This window comes from Cynoglossus semilaevis, chromosome 6, assembly GCF_000523025.1.
Source record: "Cynoglossus semilaevis isolate Cse_v1.0 chromosome 6, Cse_v1.0, whole genome shotgun sequence".
NCBI lineage: Eukaryota > Metazoa > Chordata > Actinopteri > Pleuronectiformes > Cynoglossidae > Cynoglossus > Cynoglossus semilaevis.
Genome location: NC_024312.1, coordinates 4,842,968 through 4,861,571, shown reverse-complemented (window position 1 = coordinate 4,861,571; position 18,604 = coordinate 4,842,968). Strand labels below are relative to the sequence as shown.

The window sequence follows — 18,604 nt, the reverse complement described above, 5'->3', positions numbered from 1 at the left end:
AGCTGCAGGATGTCACAGTTCAGGAACCGATCCATGTTCTGACCCCTCAACGGTTCCTGTAGTACTCTGGGACAGGACGGACAGCAGGAGGACAAAATCCTCCCAGGAACTATGTGCATTTCCAGAACAAAAACTGGTACGAAACACTATTTTTGTTTCTAAAATAAGGAACTATTTATATTTCTTGAACAGGAACTGGTCTATAACAGTTCCTCATATTTCTTGAACAGGAACTGGTCTATAAGAGTTCCTCAGACCTGATGATGATGATGATGGGGCCTCCAGGAAGACCTGGTACTTTTGAAACCAACTGGTTCCCAACAGACCTGCACAGAAAAACTAGAGCAATGGTTCCCAATTTAGGTGGTGGGCCCCACCTAGGGGGCGCTGAGTTGTTGTTTGGAGGGTGGTTAGTGGAGGGAGAACTGCAGGATCAGAAAAGGACTGACTGGAACTGTTTACAAACGGCAGAGAAACTGATCTGAGTCACCATGACAGGACCTTCATCCCTGTGGAAACACACAAACACACACACACACACACATTGATAATAATGAATAGCCTCATTAAAACTACTTTTTTTTCCCATGTGTAAACAGTGGTGGTGCCGTTAAGTTCTGATGAAGAATCGGTTCCTGCTCCGTCTTCATCTCTACCTGACCAGGGGTTCCTTCATTCACTCAGGGGTAAAACACAAACAAACTGGACTTTGTTTTTCTCACCGACCGTTAACAACAGCGTCTCCGTGGAAACCGCCAGGCGTCCCTCGGCAACGGTTGCTGTGAGCGTAGAGTTGACTTTGAAAAGAACAAAAAGTACCAAAAAAAGTTCCCATGACCTCATCCTTCACTGACAGGAACACGTGGAGCTGAAACATGTTCAGAGGAGAAGTTGAAACACTGAGGCCAGATGATGGCGACAGTGAGAAGAGTGACTGTAGTAAACCTGACCTTTGACCTTTAATCAAAACTGCACTAATCCAGTTTTTCCTAATTATCTCCAAAACCGTTGGGGTCATCTGGGGAAGTGTTAGCAGTCGTTAGTCGTCTGATTGGTCGTTGCACTCCGCATCAGAATGGTTTTGCTCACAAACTTAGCTTAAACAGCTTAGCCACATTTGTAGCTGCCACAGAAAGGCTCCGTTCATAAACATGTTTATTTCATTTCCTTTCATTTCCGAGCAGTTGTTGACATTAGAGTTTGAGTCATGAAAAAAAAAGAGATGTGAAGAGTTTGTAAAAGAAAACTTCAAATTTTATTTTTGAAATGTCTGATTTTGTGCCAGTTTTCTTTTTACTTTTTTGCCTTTGTTTTTCTCAGAAAATCTCTTCCACCAAAAGATAACATTCTGATAAAAATGTTTAAGCCTTAAAAGAAATGAAATTCAACTAAAAAAAGAACCGATTGTTCCCGGGGGAAGAGAGGACGGCGGGAATCATCAAGATGCTACAACTGAGAAACGACTCCCCCTGTCTTCAGGTGAGGGTATGACAATACCACTGCCCATCACATGTAGAGAACAGAATGAATCACAGTGTAGTGTGCACAGACCCCCCCTCCCCCACCCATGGTGGTCCTTGTTGCACCGGAACCGTTTGTTTAATGAGATGAAACCACCAAAGAAAAGATCCCCAAACATCTGAGAACCCAGGTTCTACGGTCGGCCCTGTGTCTAACTGAAGGACTCGGACCTCTGACGTCATCTGAAGAACTAGTAATTGTGCACTCTCCTACTTCTGACCTGTGTCGACAGCAAATATTTCTTCAGACCAACTTTTGGAAAGGTCTGAAATGTGCTTCTTTTTTAAAAAAAATTAAAGAGATAAAAAAAACTCCAGTGTCGTGGAGGAGGCTCTGGAACGGTTTGGGGCTGAATTTTAGTCAGTGGTTTTTGAAACCTGTTCCTGTCTAAGCCTATTTGGGGGTCTAAAACAGTAATTCTCACAGTGATGCCTGCCTCCACTAGGGGGCACAAGAGCACTGAAGTTGAGGCATGAAATGAGGACAAATCGAGGCGGGTGAGTAAACGACGTCGCCGACTGAAGTCATCAGTTTGTTGTCAATGTTTTCATATTAAAACTAACTTCAGTTAGCACTGGTGTCCCAGAGCTAACTGAAGCTAACTGGTGCTAACCCTAAACTCTACAGTCACAGGCGACCTTTTCCGTGAGTTCCTGATAAAATTGTTGCAGATCTCCCCCTGGTGGAAGATCAGTGTGTAACTACAAAGTGCATATTTTGAAGTCACTTTCCATCCAGTTGATTTAATCCATAATCACGCTAAGCCCCTCCCCCGATTTCATCCTCATTACTAAAAAAAAAAGACATGGACGTCATGTGACCTGTCAGCAGAGTGACCAATGAGATGATGACGCACAGCAGAGTAGACCACCAACCACGAGCTGACTGAGGAGAGGGCGGAGCTTCTCAAAATGTTTTATTTATTTTCATTCTTAAGATTTGAGTCAAATTTGTTCAGTTTATCTTAAGGTTAGCTTTTCAGTTAGCTTAACTGAGCTACACCTAGCACAGAGACAAATATTCCAGACTAGAGAGTTCCAATACAGGAACTGCTAGGTTCTGCTACTGGTACTGATGGACCTGTTTTCAGAGGAACTTCCCTGACTTTGGTATTTGGTGTTTTTTTTTTTGTCGTGCTCAACATTTCTAGAATCCTTGATTCCAGTCCAATTTCTGTGACTTGAACTTACAGAGGATTTACCTATAGATGCTCCGTCCCCCCCTCCTCTGAAGGTGGCAGCCTTGCCCCAACACTCTCCCCTTCCCAAAAGCCCACCCACACAGTCCCACCCTCAAACCTCCCCGACTCCGCCCCCCCCGTCTCAGTGGTTCCAGTGGCACCGCTCTACATCGCCTGGGCGTCGTAGTTAGCTCCGCCCGCCTTCCTCAGCTCCTCCCTGATGTAGTCCTCGTCCAGCTCCTTGGGGTCACTGATGACGATCTCTTTAGCAAAGTTCTGCAGGAACAAGAACAGGTGATGGGAGAGATGAGGAACATGGAGCTGGTCGGAGGAAAACACTGAGAACTTCTTTTATCAACACACAGAGTTAGCGGTGCGGCTACATGTCGAGCACAAATTCCCTCCATCCTCTGGGGGCAGTAGAGTACATCCACATCTGGTGTTTCAGCTGACCAGTTTTTTTTTATATCTCTGGACTAAATCTTTTCCTCTGAGCTCAGACTCTGACCTGCACGATGTCTTTGACCAGCGACTTGTCGGTGCTGATCTTGGCGCGCTGCAGTCCACTGATACTGTCTCCGATCCAGGTGATGAGCGTGAACTTGGCCCGTTTGCTCATGGCGTCTCCTGTTGTGAATCTGAGGAAGCAGAACAGACGAGCGTCGTCTGGAGGAAGAGAGGAAAAAGAAAAGGTCAGGGCCAAAGGTCAAAGGGGAACAGAGTCAGTTTCTTACCTGAACTGTCGCTAACATAGATTAGCCGATAATCACCTTAATGACTGATGTATGTATTATTGTAACTGTAACTCAAAGATAGCCTATCAAAAGCTAGTTGTTAGCCATAAATAATATCAGACATCAAAGGACAGGAATGAAGAGCTCTTTGTGTGTGACGTGAAGGAATTCAGGTCAAAGGACCACACACACACACACACCTCTCACTGTTACTGTCGTCCACTGAAAAACCGACACCTAAACATCAGGAACAACGTCGGCAACATTGTTTGATGAGCTTTGAACCAATGACAGTCTTACTACAGATCAACACAGTCATAAGAATATCAGGTGACAGACGGATGTGTCTGAGCTGCAGCAGCAGCAGCAGCAGCAGCAACTGTTGCAGACCTTCAGGTGACAGACGGATGTGTCTGAGCTGCTATCTCAGACCAAAGTCCATAGAGAAAATCGGTGATTTCAGCTCACAGACTCAGCAGTTGTTAATTCACTGCTGCCCCCGTGACTAAGTTCAAATGTGTGGTTTTGTGAAATCCTTTGCTCAGATTGACCACAGTGACACAAACTGACCACAGGGGGCAGTGGTCGGCCAGCCGCAGCAGCTGTGTCTTTACTGGCTAAAAAGGATGTTTTTTCTATGTGGTTTGGTACAGATGGAGAAAACACGTTTTTTCATGCACTCCATCAGAGCAGCTTGATCTTCTGTCATGTCTCTGTGGTTAAATACGTTTACATTCAAACAGGAGCTGCTGCAGTCAGTCTTATCATTGATAACACACACACACACACAACAATTTAAAGATAGTTAAAATTAAATATTCATACACCAAGGACAGACTTCCTGTTAAGGCAGAGAGCCAATCAGCATCAGCCCCGCCCACATTACTATTACAACACTAAATAAGGAGAACACAGTGGTGGATGTGTGTGTGTGTGTGTGTGTGTGTGTGTGTGTGTGTAAAGAGGAACTGTTGTGAGGCACTGGCAGTAGAAAAGTGATCAGTGCCTTTTTTTCCACAGAGAAACGTGAGCTTCTCCAGTGCAGCCCTCGGGGGGTGAACTTCAGGAGGAGACACACCCAACAGCTGAGCTGATGTTCTACACCGCAGGACCAGGAACACTACACACAAACACACCTTTGGTACTGTTTCCTTACCTGTGCACATCTTCTTGAAATCCTCGAAGTCGGTACCTTGACCCGCAGGAACAATCATGGTGCCCTCATATTTAAAGACCGCCCTGAAGAAGAAGAAGAAGAAAACCTTTGATTTGATTCCCACCAGGACCATATTCAGATTTCAGAAGAAATCTTATCATGCACAGAAATCAGTACCAGGAAATATGTGTACTGTGAACTACAACCTTTTATATACCATATACTCCTACCCCGGTACCAGTGACAGTGGGCAACAGCAAGAACTATTTTGAGAGAAGAGAACTTTAAACCCTATGACAGTACCAGGCACCACAAACAGTTACAGGAACCTCCACCTTTTCCACTGCATTACCAAGCATTAAAAACAGTACCGGACACTTCATACAGGTGAAATGTAACAACCAGTACTAGGAACCATTGATATATAGGAACCACTGACATAAGATCAGGAGACGTAAAGTGTCTCCATTACATCCCCACAGCAAGAAAGAGTTCCAGGAACGATGTAGATTTAATGTGACACATTACAACAACAGCATGTGCGGGAATTATTTTATTTTGAAAATATTTTAAGCTCGTCCACTGGTGACAACATCCTGTCTAAATCCGCACCTCAGTCTGTTTTACACGTATAAAAAAATGGAACAAACGCAACATAAAAACGTAACAATTATCAAGATGTGTGACGTAAACGCGTTTCCTGTGAAATCTGCTGCAGCAGCGTGACAGTGCGTGGAAATGACACACACAAATAGTCGCCCTTTGCGTGCGTGTGTGTGTGGAAACCAGGACAAAGGAAATTTCTTCTGCATCGCTGTGCCTCAAAAAAATCAACACGCACATCACCCTAATCCTAACCCCCAGTGTCAGTGCAGGACTAAATCCAATGTAGCTAGTTGAACCTGGTTGGAAAAACGATTCATTTAATTTTGCTTCGTGAGCCGAACTCAGTTCACGGGGTGTAAATAACTTTAACTAGAGGAAATACATTTAATAATTAATATTCTCATGTTCGGCGTATATACTGACAGTAAAAACTCCTTACATTTTAACAAAACGTCTACTTTTACAAATGCACTTCCTATTTCCGCATCTTTAACCGCTGACTGCGTAGCGACAGTAGAAGGGCGGCACCGGCCCGTGTTGCCAGGTTGGGTGACTTTCCGGAAGATACGAAAAAGAAAATAGGTACTAAGCGCCAATTAATTGTCATAAAGACGTAGGTTTAAATTGTATTCTTTCTGAGTGCACATCTTAAGTACAAATCAATAGTTTTATTAATTACTTTGTAGTCAAGAGGTATTTAGTTATACACGGTAAAATGCGCAGTTAAATATGTTTATAAAATGTCTATACACTAGCCTATACCTCTTTAAACCGAAAACATATTATACAATTTTCGTTGTGGTGAACGTTTGTAAGAAGACGTGTGGATCCCTGGATCATCCTCATAAATCTGGCAACACTGGTTAAAAAGCTGCGATTTATACTAAATATGTGCAAAAAATGTGAAATTAATTCAGCCCGTTTATGCCGAAGTAAAAAATAAGCAGTTTCGGTTCGTTATATGGTACCGTTTTTATTCAGCGTACATGTGAACGTTGTCTGTGAAAACAAACCCGTAAAAACGGACAGATTCTCTGCAGGGTCTGGACACGGCAGTGAACTCACCAGTTTGTTTCTGTGTTGTCGTCCCTTACGTCGTTGTAAGCTTCTCTAACAGCTTCTTTGTCGATTTGGGTTGCCATGTCGGACTATATTAAAGTAAACAGTTTTTTTTCATAAAATAAATCAATGGAAATAAATAAATCGACCAGGAACCACCACGGCTCTGACCCTAGCAGCTATAGGTGATGCTGAGCATCAGAGGAGACAACAGGCTTCCGTGTGTGTGGAGCAGCAGGAGCAGGAGGAGCAGGAGGAACAGCGGTGGTGAAAGAACCGGACAGAGTCAGAGGGACCAGGCGGCTGCTGAAGTTCCGATAATTTCCGGAATTTATTTTCTCCAAATGGGCGGTAGTGAAGCAAGGGAGAGAGAGATTAGAAACACAACGAGAAACAAAGAGAGAGATGGAGGGAGGGAGGGGAGAGACTGTCAATGCCACGAAAACAGACACAAATAACTTCCGGTGTAGATTTCAACATTCAGGGTTTATTCGTCAGGTGTCGCTGCAGTGTCGCGTTAACCCGAGACACTCAGTGAACTGTGGGCATTAACACTTGAACAGGTGACCAGGTAGATTAAATACACTGGGATCTAAACCAGACACCACGGGACGTATTTAAGTTGCATCTTTCTTCTACTTCTCACCCATCCCTGGCGTGTTCTCTCCTTCCATTTTCGCTTCCTTTCACTTCCTTTTTCCAATATTCGACATTTCTTAGAAAACTCCTCGGCTCCTATCTAGGAGTCCATTGTATTTTTTAAAAGTACTGGTTTATTGAAGTGGTTTATTTTGATGATAAAACAGCTGCGCTGTGAAGCCGAACGAGGGAGATGCAAATTAACAGTAAAAATAATAATTTTTGTTCCGTTTTTTTTAAATAGGCAGTCACACACAAATATATCAAACACTGCGTTTATGTGGCAGCAAATATAAAACAAGTTGTAGAGGCTAAACATAAACTCGGTACAGACGACATCTTTGTTTAAAGAAGTTGGGGATAAGGGAGGAGGTCAAAGGTCCGACTTGTCAGGAGCCATCTTTGCAGTTGTTGTATAACACTGCCACCTGCTGGGTGACATAGAAACAACAGCTTTAGGTTAAGTGTTGACATATTTAATGACAAGCCGTGAAATAAAAGTGATTCTCCAAGAAAAAAAAAGACCAATGATTATCGAACAACGTTAAACGAACAGTTCAAACGATATAGAAATTCGATTAAATAAATACGTAATATCTGGATATTAGTCCCAATACTCAATGTTCACGGTCCAACATCAAAGTTTGGTTCCATTTCCAGTATTTTAACGTATTAACGAACACCTTTGTTTGGAAATATTGATGCAATGACTTATTGTGAAAAACCCAAACCGGAAAACATCTTGTTTACACAGGAACAGGAAGTTGACTGTGCTGCACTGAAATGAAGGCGACAACAGAGGCTTTTATGTCTCCAGTGACTTTCATTTTGTCTGTTTGCGATGAAAGGATTGCAGGCAGTGTTTTTGTTCGTGTTGCTGTGATGAAACGTCTGAAATTATTTTGCTCTGCTGCTAAAAGAAAGATGGTAAGGATGCCGTAAACGTGTTGTGACGTCTGCAGTAAGGTTTGAGGTCAAATAGAGAAGTGGAGACATTTTCTAAAATCGTATTTGATGTCGACGTCTGCAGTAAGGTTTGAGGTCAAATTCTAAAATCTAAAATCGTATTTGATGACGCTGTTTACTGTCAGCGACAGGAAGCCGAAGTTTCAAAAGCACTCAGACTCTCACACCAAATGTCAGTGAGAAAACATGTAATTTTATCTCACGGAGAGCTAGAGCTGCTGGCCCGACTGCTGCCTCCTGTGGTCAGGTTGTGTAAAACAAATACTGTGTCACAAAGCTCCGTAACTGTTGTGTTTGTTGGTGGAGTTTTATGAAGTACAAACTATAATAAAGCCTCAATTAAATAAATACATACATTATTGACCTGTGTGTTTTGTCGTCTACAGTTCTGACAAAATGGAGAGCGGCAAACAGAACCGTGAGTGGCCTCAGTGGATCTGCCAATCAAAGGTTTGTCTGTGTGTCTGTGGAGAACATTGATCAGTGACAACATGGACCTGCAGCGCCACCTTCACTTTATGCCCTTTTGTCAGCAGGTGTTTAAAAGTCCGGACCAAGCTGCCGATGTTCTGCGTGGTCTCAGTGAGCAGCGGTACCAGGACCAGTTTTGTGATGTGGTGCTGGTGGTCCAGGACCAGCGTGTTCCTGCTCACCGCGCCCTGCTGGCCACCTGCAGTCAGTACTTCCAGGCCATGTTTACACTGGGCATGAAGGAGGAGCGACAGCAGGTGGTACGAAAACAAACAGTGAAACAAATCCAAACCAATGCCCGTGTTTTTAGCTCAGTGCATGTTTAGTTGAACACAGCACTGATATTCCCACAGGAATTGAAAAAAGACTGAGTATTTTTGAGTCAACAAAATATTTGCACACCTGATGATCTAACGACACACTACTGACCACAGGAGCCGCTGCCTCTTGTGGTCAATATGTGTCACTGTTCGAGGGGCTTTAAAGTGTTACTGTCGACCCCCTCCCCACCATGTGTGCAAGTGTGCAGTTAGCTGTGCAATTAGCTGTATTTAAGACCACCACCAACAAACAATTGTTAGCGACACTTCTCTGCTCATACACCAGGTGGAGCTGGTTGGAATGTCCTACCTGGGTTTGAAGGCTGTGGTGGACTTCCTGTACAGCGGTGAACTTCCACTGGACGGAGGAAACATTGACAACGTCCTTGAAGCTGCTCACCACCTGCAGGTATAAAGAAAGCCTCGTATTAGCACCCCCTGTTGGCTCGCTAAGTACAGCGTCTGATGTAACCGGTACAGGTTTGGCGAGCGGTGGATTTCTGCTGCGAGTACATGGAGAAGGACTTGAACGAGGATAACTTCCTGTACCTGCAGGAACTGGCGCTGCTCTACAGTCTGGAGCGTCTGGACGCCTTCATCGACAGGTTCATCCTGGAACACTTCTCCACCCTCTCCTCCACCATAGAGTTCCTGGACAACGTCTCTGTCCACAAGCTGTCCTCCTACCTGTGCAGTGATCAGGTGAGAAATACTGACAGTGGGATTCAACCTCACAACCTTTCATTATTTTTGTTCAAATCTGTAAAATCATTTTTGTAAGCGAACGTTTGGAACTTTGGGGAAATGATGATTTGTCGTCTCCATCAGGTGCAGCACCAAGGAGAGCAGATGCTCCTAAAGGTGGCGCTGCAGTGGCTCAACCAGACCCCAGAGAGAAGCGTCCACGCCCGACTGCTGCTCTCCCACATCCACTTCCCCCTGATGGAGCCGGTGGAGCTGGTGGACCTGGTGCTGCCGGCGCTCCGGTCTCTGCCGCTGACGGAGGAGTCCGACTGCCAGGACCTGGTGGAGGAGGCGCTGGAGTACCGCTCCAGGCCCAGCGCTCAGCCGCTGCTGCAGACGGAGAGGAGCAGGCTGAGAGGAGGAGAGGAGCAGCTGCTGCTGTTTGGAGGAGAGGTAGGGTGAGGAGGAGGAGGAGGAGGAGGAGCACTGGTTTCTCCCTCTCCCGCTGACCTTCATCAGCTGACCTTCATCAGCTGACCTTCATCAGCTGACCTTCTGTTTTCTGCAGGTTTCTGAAGCAGCCAGTGAGGAGCTGACGGCTCACGTTGGACGTCTGGACGCCGAAACAGGAAGTTGGGTGGCGGAGACGGAGCTGCCGGTCCGACATAGCCACCACTGCGTGGCCGTCCTGGGGGGGTTTGTCTTTGTGGCGGGAGGCAGTTTGAGCAGAGACAACAGTGAAGACTCCATCTCCAACCTGCTGTACAGATACGACCCCCGACACAAACACTGGACCAAGGTACGGGACGGGGGAGTGAGAGGGGACTGGGGGGGAGTGAAGGAGGGAGGAGGAAAAGAGGGTTGGACTTCTGTGTCCTCCAGTTTGACCATGTTTGTCTCCTGGCCCCAGTGCTGTCCCATGAACCAGAAGAGAGTGGACTTTTACCTGGGGTCAGTGGGTCAGCGTCTGATAGCCGTGGGAGGCAGGAACGACTCCCCCCTGTCCTCCGTGGAGGTCTACTGTCCTGCTGACGACAGCTGGTCCTACGTGGCGCCGCTGCCCAGGTCTGTCCTCAGAGAGTTCGTCCCTGTCCCACACACACACCCGTCTCACCCAGCTGTCCTTCTCCAGGTTCACCTACAGCCACGCGGGGACGGTCCACGACGGTCTGGTCTACGTCTCCGGAGGACACGACTACCAGATCGGCCCGTACTGCAAGGACCTGCTGAGCTACGACGTGTCCAAGGACGGCGAGTCTTGGGTGGAACGTCAGCCCATGTCGGTGCCTCGGGGCTGGCACTGCATGGCCTCGCTGCACCACCTCATCTACGCCATCGGAGGCAGCAACGACCACGAGGACACGGCCGAGCGCTACGACATCCTGCAGGTGGAGTCTTACGACCCGCGCCATGACCAGTGGACGCAGGTATCGTCACGGCTGCCGCTGCCCAATAGCGAGGCGGCTGTGGCAGTGTGGGCGGGGAAGATCTACGTGCTGGGGGGCTACAGCTGGGAGGAGATGGTGTTCTACAGAAGTACGCAGATCTACGACCCCCACAGAGGCTCCTGGTCCAGAGGACCAGACTTACCCAGGAACACAGGTGGAGCAGCGGCGTGCGTTTGCACCGCCAGGACCTCGACGTCACCACACAAGAAGAAGGGACAGAGAAACACAGAACAGTCCGATCCTACGTAACCACGGAGTCGCTAACGTTTTCTTACAGTGAAATTAAAGTTTATTTAAAAATGTTACAGTAAAGAGAAACAGTTCTAGAACCGACTTCACTGGTGACGGTGTTAAAGGGATATTGCAAGTTTTAATGTGTATGTCATCAAAATAAAATATCTGCTGCCTCCTGTGGCCACTTTGTGAATTGACTCATCAGTAGCACACACCTTAGTGACTGCAGCAGTGGGTTCTGCAGAACAGATCATCTTCTAACCACTAGGTGGCAGAACAGGATGTTTCTGTCTGTGTGGTTGTGAGCTAAAATCGTTGATTTTCTCTATGGACCTTTATATGGAGGACAGAGTGACTGACTGTCAGTGAGAAAAACCTGAATTGTCCCTTTAAGTCACTGTTTCCTGTCTGCCTCTGGAGAACGGATTCAACTCAGTTCTCAGGACTCTCCTGTCGTCTCTGTCTCCACACACTCACTCAAACGGGTAGTAGGGGTGAGACTGAAGTCTGGGGGAGACAAAAACAGTTTTATTAAATCAATAAGCGCTCTGATGTTCCAGATGTTTGTGCAGTAGGTGGCGCTGCTGCGTCCACTTACTCTGTGAGCCTGAAGGCTCTCCAGCCGCGGTCCAGTCTCCTCAGAGCGTTCATGTCGTTCTCACCCAGACTGAAGTCGAAGACCTGAGAACAGGAGGAGAGTCAGTGACGAGCCAACAACCACCACCGGGGGCAGCACGTCGCTCACCTTCGTGTTTTCAAGGATGTGGTGAGATTTTTCACTCTTCGGAATGACGGAGATTCCCCGCTGGATGTGGAACCTCAGCAGAACCTGTGGGATTAACCAGCCAGGTTGCAGACCGATTAGATTGGGATTACAGACAGATTAGACAGAGATTACAGACAGATTAGAGTGGGATTACAGACAGACAGAGATTACAGTGATTACCTGTGCAGGGCTGCGTCTGTGTTTTCTGGCCGTTTCCATGACAACTGGATCTTCCAGGAGTTTGTGTGGATCAGTTTCTCCATTCAGACTTAAAGACAGGTTACGTGTGTGTGAGTGTGTGTGAGTGTGTGTGAATGTGTGGGTGTGTGTGTGAATGTGTGCGTGTGAGTGTGTGTGTGTCCTCACAGATCTGAAGGTCGTGCAGGTGAACCAAATGGACTGTAGGCCGTCAGCCTGATGTTCCTGGACCTACAAAAGTCCAGCAGCTCCGTCTGCAGCAGATAGGGATGGAGCTCCACCTGCAGGACGATGAGAGAAGTCAGTGTAGAGATCAGTGAAGGTCCAGGAAGTCCTTGACAAACTTTAAAAGTCCTGAGGGCAGAGCCTAAATCACAGGTGAGAAAACATTTTCAGCTAGCGTGTAGCTAACACCACCTTAAAGGAACAGTTCAGAACTTAGTTCTTCTTCGAGAAAAGTCCAGCTCTTTAACTAGAACTCAATCTAACTACAGAACTTTTTAGAACTATTCCATTGACTCTTATCTCTGTGTCAGTGTGTGCTGCACCTGATTGACAGCAGGGGGCACTCTGCACAGAGTCAGGAGTCTCTCCAGCTGCAGGACATTGAAGTTGGACACACCGATGCTCCGCACCTTCCCTGAAGCCTGGAGGACTTCCATACCCTGAAAAGTACAGAGCGGCAGTGAACGCACCACCAACACACACACAGAGAGAGGTCAGAGGTCACAGGTGGTCTCACCCTCCACACGTCCACGTAGTCCACATCAGAGGTCAGCACCTGTCCATCCTTCTTTGGAAAAAGCTCGTCCCCGACTTTCTGCAGGGAGATTTGAAGATTGAAGTCTGTCTTCAGACCCTGGTCAGGTCTTCAGACCCTGGTCAGTCTTCAGACCCCTTTCTGCAGGGAGATTTGAAAATTGAAGTCTGTCTTCAGACCCTGGTCAGGTCTTCAGACCCTGGTCAGGAGTTTAGCTCCTGGACCCAGAGCTCTGGACAGACTGGTTGTATTTTTCCAATCAGGTCTTTTCTCAAAATGAAAGACCTCTCACACTGATAATTAATGTAATGAATCTTTGTTACTGCAGCTCGGTACCAAACGACCCACAGGTCGGAGACCTGGTCTGACCTTCAGTCCAACAGGGAAGTGGACCAGGTAAAGGTCCAGGTAGTCCAGCTGGAGGTTCTGGAGGGTGTGGTCCAGACAGACGGCGATGTCCTCGGTGGCGTGGTGAGTCAACCAGAGCTGAGGAAGAACGAAGAGTGACCGGAACTGTTTCATGGATCAACATCTAGACACAGAGGCAGAGACTCCTGTCCACACCTTACTGACGACGAACATGTCCTCCCGTCGGATGACGCCCTGCTGGATCTTGGAGCGCAGAGCTCTGCCGACGTCCACCTCGTTGTTGTAGCTGAAGGCCGTGTCGATGTGACGATAGCCCGCAGCGATGGCCGCCTCCACCGCGCCCTGCACTGGGGTTCGAGGCAGACGGGACGACTGGAACGAGTTGTAGAACACGTTTTAGATGATGTGTGTGTTTCAAATGACGTGGTTCTAAGAAGAACCCAAATGTGTGTAGAAGTCATTGATAACTGTGCTGTGAGCACCCCCTAGAGCTGAGTCTGATCGGTTCTTTATTACATCGTTAGCTGCAACGTCCTTTAAAAAACAAACTCTCTCTCACACCAAAGTCCATAGAGAAAATCAGTGATTTAAGCTCAGACCAAAGTCCATTAGTGACATTAGCTGACAGAGACACAGGAGCTGCAGGTCCAGTGCTGCCTCCTGTGGTCAGTTTGTTGTTCGGTGACTTGAATGTTTTCTAGTTGTGTTTAAACTGGACAACAAATAGTGAAAAACAGTACCAGTCAGAAGACGTCAGCAGTGTGTGATTGACAGCTACCTTCCATGTCCCCAGACCCAGCATGGGCATGTGTGTGCCGTCGTTCAGCTCTAACGTCTTGGACACCTGTACGTCCTCCATGTCCACACGGCACGGTCAAAAGAAGAAGAAGAAGAAGAAGAAGCTGCAGCTTCAGCTTCCTCTTCTCTAACGCTGAGTTCACTTCCTGTCTCTCTGTCTGTGTCTCTGTCAGCTCTGCTGGTTAATTATTGGACAGAACTGACACACTTCAGACACACAGCAGGAGCAAAGGTCACATACACACACACACACACACACTGCTGCCTCCATCGCTCAATTCAAATATTGTCTTTTGTGACTTCATGTTGCCTTCCTTAGTGACCACAAGGGGGCAGCAGTGGACCAGTAGTCCCTGTGTCTCTGTGACTCAGAACTGAAGAAGTCTCTTGGATGAGACTTAAATTCAACTATTTAACTATTTTTGGATTAGAACCTGCACAGACACTGTACCTTGTAGTACCATCTTTGACCACCAGAGGTGTTTCTGTTATAAAGCTTTGATGCTCAGCGTTCTTGTTTTTGATTTTCAAAAAATGTGTAATTTGTACAAATGAACACATTCATGTTCATATTTGCTTTGACCGAATCTCACCCATTTTCTCACCCATTTTCTCACCCGTCATCTCTCATCACCTCCCCTTATTTCATCCTTTAGCTACTATTATGTTCTAACAACACAGTGTGTCACTAAATCACAGCCTTTGAGGATTCCCTTCTTACCCCTTGCCTCCCCCCACCCTCCCTTCCTCCCTCCCTCCTTTTTCCCGGTACTTTCTCTGTCCTTTCTACAGAACTGTTCTCAACTGACGGGGAACTAAAATCCCCCACCCTGTGAAACTGTATTTTTTTTTCTAAGGTTCTGGTTCTTATGTAAGTGACCACGTGACCACAGCTCACATATGGATTCTGCTCCTGGTGGTGGTGGTGGTGGTGGGGGGGGGCATTTCCAGTTGGCAGCGTGTCTCTTGACTCTTCACCGTCTCCTCCAGAACCCGTTCTTAATCCTGAAACAGCAGAAAAATGAAAGATTTTTGTTTTCATCCTGGTTTCCCTTTACTGCAGTGACCAGCACTTCTGATTGGTTGGACAGAGAACATATATTTGTAACAATTATATATTTGAAGCACAGGAACCACACTTTCATTTTTATTTTCTCTGAAGGACAACCTGTGTCTCAACAGCTTCTCAACTGGAACTGTTTTATTAACGCTGACAGACAAACAAAAAATTCATTCCCTTCTTAGCTGACAGACCAAACATTCTTAGTTTAGTTATTCTTCTTGCCTCAGGCAAAAACAGTCAGCTAACACAGCTTTTAATTAGCTTAGTTGAAGAAGTTCTATTAGCTTAGCCCTTTAGCGTGGGCATAGCTTGAGAATATCTAAGCTTCATATTTGTGGAACATTTCGGTGTAACGTTTGTTAGCTAACCTCACAGCTCTTTAACTTGGTTCTTACAGTAGCCTCGTGTTTATGGTCCATTGTCTCAAATTTATGGTCTGTATTCCTAGTTTGGGTGCATGTTAGTTTCAGATTAGTTTGACCTAGGTTAGCTAGCTTTGTTTGTCTTGAATGCTGGGTTTAAGAACATGCTAGTCTAGTTTATTACCTTAAGGCTTAGCTTTAGCCATAAAATAAAATAATAAAAAAATTATGCTAAAAACAGACCAAACTTGTTGAGCTAGCTTCACTGCCAAAACAAATGTGTTAGCATAAAATGGACACTGGTGAACTCACAGCTGGTCTTTACATGTGTTAGAGCCACAGTTCTGCTGGTCTACATGCCGCTGTGCTCCTGTCCTCCAGATGTCTGGACTGGTTGTAGACTTCTCCCCCACTCTCCCCCACTCTGGCCCACAACAAAGAGAAAATCTCTGGTTTTAACTCAGGGGGACACAGAAGCTTCTGGTCCTCTGCTGCCTCCTATGGTCAGTTTGTGTCACTGTGGTAAATCCGAACAAAGGATTTCAAACAGTGAAGTCACAAAAGCAGACATTTGGAAACAAACAAACAAACAAACAAACAAAAGATCCAGAACCATCCATTTTGAAAAAAACCCTTTATTTATGGTCTGACTATAAACTACGACAAACACATGTTTACATGTTTTTTTTTATCAATTAACAAACAAAATAAACTTCAGTTACTTCAAAAGGAGATTATTGATCTTTACAGTCAGGTCACTAATTTTAGGTAATTAAAGACTAATGTTGAGACGGCAGCATCTGATTGGCTGCTCAGGTCAGATGACAAAATGCTACACCAATTATATAAATACATAATAGGTTCATACACATGGTTTATATAAAATATAAATAATGTGTTTTTTAGTTTCTCCTGTAGAGCGCCACCTTCACTGGTCCAGGTCGTTGCCGTCGAGCCCCAGTGGCTGATAGTGGCCCTCACAGAACTCCCTGATCCGAGAACACGCCTCCACCATCATCTCCTCTGGAACTGTCAACACGATCCGGAAGAAGTTGGGATACTCGAAGGCCTGGGGGGGAGGAAAACAGAACAGATCAGTGCTGATGTCTCAGCGTCCTCTGTCCTCTCAGGTCAAAGGTCAAATGTCTCCAGTCTTATCGACCTGTCATTGACTAGAACCTGGTCAACTCTCTGACTGGTTCACCCAGAACCAGATGTTGATCCCAGTCTGGTCCCAGGTATTAAACCCTGTTGAGGCTCAGCTTCAGTGGGACATTTAATGGACAGGTTTTTTTTTAACTGCAGGGACTGGATGCTGATTGGATACAATGAAGGTGGTCTTCTGTGTGCTGATTGGCTGATGTGTTTAAGAAGCAGAACTTTACGTTTGTTATTCTAGTCACCGACAGAAGGAACACAGGGATGACTGAGACCCAGAGTGAAGTGGGCGTGGTCTTACCGAGGTGGGCAGACAGAAGACGGACTGCTCAGTGACCATCCGCTCAGTGAAGTCCACGTCATTCTGGAAATCTGGAAAGTGATCCATGTTGATGCCCACCTGAGAGGAGACGCCACGAGAAGAAAATCACTGGACAACCACAGGACAACAGGACAATAACAGGACAACAGGACAATAGGACAAAAACAGGACAACAGGACGGCCGTGTTGACGTTGAGTCGGCCTCTGAGAGACGACTGCTGTGCTGTAGGATCTGACTGCTCTGAACTGGACTAGACTGGACTCTATGGACTCCATGACTTGAGGCAACACGGTGTACCACTGACCATGAGGTACATGGCTCCTGAGGTTCTGACGGGTCTCAGTCCTGGGACAATGGACAGGCCACTGTAACAGATCTCTGCAGGACAAAGAGAGAAGAAGAAGAAGAAGAAGAAGAAAAGATGAACTCTGTGCAGGAGAAACAGCGCAGCCACCTGGTCACAGCACCACAGTTCTCTGACCTTCAGTAAGCTGATGGTGTTGTCATAGAAGCTCTGAGGTGTGTTGTTGAAGATGCCCTCTAGTGCTCCCTGCACAATACTGCAGCCTCCCAGAATCCTCTGGCTCAGTTTGACCAGTCCCTGTCGGATCTGAAGGTGACGTGGACAGAAGCAGATCAACACCTGACCGGGACAAATCTTTACTAAGACCTAGGATGTACGGAGACCAGATCCACCTACTGCAGGTCCAAACACATCGTTCCTGTCGTGGATCAGAACCCATCCCATCCTCCAACCAGGAACCAGCCAGCGTTTGGCCAAACCCCCACAGGACAGGATGGGGACGTCGCTGCTGAGAGAGGCCATGGAGGGACACTCACAGCCAGGTAAGACCTGGAGACACGGTCAGGAGCAACTAGATGGTCAAGTCATGAAGCAGACCAATACAAATCACTGCTCCTCTGTGGTCAGTTTCTGGTTGATGGTCCGATATCTTCAGAACTTGGTGTCACTAAAGTTTTCAAACCATCGATCTCTGACACCAACGTCCAACACCATTGATTTTAGCTCAGCGCCACATGAGCAGCTGGTGCCTCCTGTGGTCACTTGGTGCCACTGAGGCAAATCTGAACAAAGAATTGTGAAGAAAATCCCACACTTGCTGAGCTAAAATCGCTGGTTTTCTCTCTGAGGTTTGGTGTGGGAGAGTTAACATGTTCCACTAAAGCAAACCAAAAAAGAGAGAGAGTAATGTTACAGGCACCTCGCTCCCCCCTCAGAAATCTGCTTCTCATTAAACCAGAACAGAATCTTGGACCAGAACAGACAGAACAGACAGAACAGACACCACAGACACCACAGACACGTCCCCCTGAGCTGGACTCTGGTTCAGAACGGGTGAAGTGATTTACAGCTTCATGCGTCATTGACTTTGGCCTGTTTTCTCACATTTCATCCTTTCAGTCCTGCTGAGTCTGACACACACACACACACACACACACACACACACACACACACACACACACACACACCAGTCCTGGTACATTGGGGGGATCATATCAACAATAAGATATTTTCATTTTATTACCACCGGAGGTATTTAAATTTCATTGTGTCATGATTAATTAGGAACATTAATATGAAAAGTTCTAAATAAAAAGTACTGGTTCTGAGACCAGTTCACTGTGGCAGAACTCATATTCCCTTTTTTTTGGTTCACCCCAAAAAGTTCTGGGGGTTTGGTACACACACAGACACCATGGCCTCCCACAGAGGTCATGGTCTCACCCCCTCCTCCCCAACACACACACACACACACACACACACACA

General features: G+C 46.4%; 4 protein-coding genes across 6 annotated transcripts in view; 1 reads left to right on the top strand and 3 right to left on the bottom strand.

Moving 5' to 3' along the window:
• Positions 1–1,232: 1,232 nt before the first annotated feature.
• On the bottom strand, positions 1,233–6,648 carry cotl1 (coactosin-like F-actin binding protein 1). The gene is made up of 4 exons (XM_008311405.3): positions 6,263–6,648; positions 4,592–4,674; positions 3,210–3,367; positions 1,233–2,977 (listed from the first exon to the last, which is right to left on the bottom strand). Exons 1-4 carry the CDS (start codon positions 6,337–6,339, stop codon positions 2,867–2,869), a joined length of 429 nt encoding a protein of 142 aa, XP_008309627.1. The 5' UTR covers positions 6,340–6,648; the 3' UTR covers positions 1,233–2,866.
• Positions 6,649–7,385: 737 nt separating this feature from the next.
• On the top strand, positions 7,386–11,198 carry klhl36 (kelch-like family member 36). Of its 3 annotated transcripts, none has more exons than XM_017033073.2 (9): positions 7,386–7,822; positions 8,248–8,311; positions 8,395–8,592; positions 8,939–9,061; positions 9,208–9,354; positions 9,481–9,789; positions 9,905–10,135; positions 10,247–10,401; positions 10,469–11,198. In XM_017033073.2, exons 2-9 carry the CDS (start codon positions 8,258–8,260, stop codon positions 11,031–11,033), a joined length of 1,782 nt encoding a protein of 593 aa, XP_016888562.1. In that variant the 5' UTR covers positions 7,386–7,822; positions 8,248–8,257; the 3' UTR covers positions 11,034–11,198. The 3 variants fall into 3 exon arrangements, with proteins under 3 accessions (XP_016888562.1, XP_016888560.1, XP_008309626.1); XM_017033071.2 differs by having other exon boundaries at positions 7,387–7,822; positions 9,133–9,354; XM_008311404.3 differs by having other exon boundaries at positions 7,388–7,822; positions 8,398–8,592; positions 9,133–9,354.
• On the bottom strand, positions 11,056–14,091 carry LOC103379744 (aldose reductase-related protein 2). Its single transcript, XM_008311403.3, has 10 exons — positions 13,890–14,091; positions 13,307–13,483; positions 13,112–13,228; positions 12,725–12,802; positions 12,531–12,647; positions 12,151–12,263; positions 11,965–12,052; positions 11,764–11,847; positions 11,617–11,699; positions 11,056–11,525 (listed from the first exon to the last, which is right to left on the bottom strand). The coding sequence occupies exons 1-10, from the start codon at positions 13,968–13,970 to the stop codon at positions 11,492–11,494; spliced, it is 972 nt and encodes a 323-aa protein (XP_008309625.1). The 5' UTR covers positions 13,971–14,091; the 3' UTR covers positions 11,056–11,491.
• Positions 14,092–15,951: 1,860 nt separating this feature from the next.
• tat (tyrosine aminotransferase) overlaps positions 15,952–18,604 on the bottom strand; it is an 8,352-nt gene continuing 5,699 nt past the window's right edge. The window contains exons 12-13 of the mRNA XM_008311401.2: positions 16,794–16,892; positions 15,952–16,403 (exon numbers count right to left, since the gene is read on the bottom strand). Of these exons, the coding sequence (XP_008309623.1) occupies positions 16,263–16,403; positions 16,794–16,892 (240 nt within the window). The 3' untranslated portion in view covers positions 15,952–16,262. The remainder of the gene's footprint in view (positions 16,404–16,793; positions 16,893–18,604) is intronic.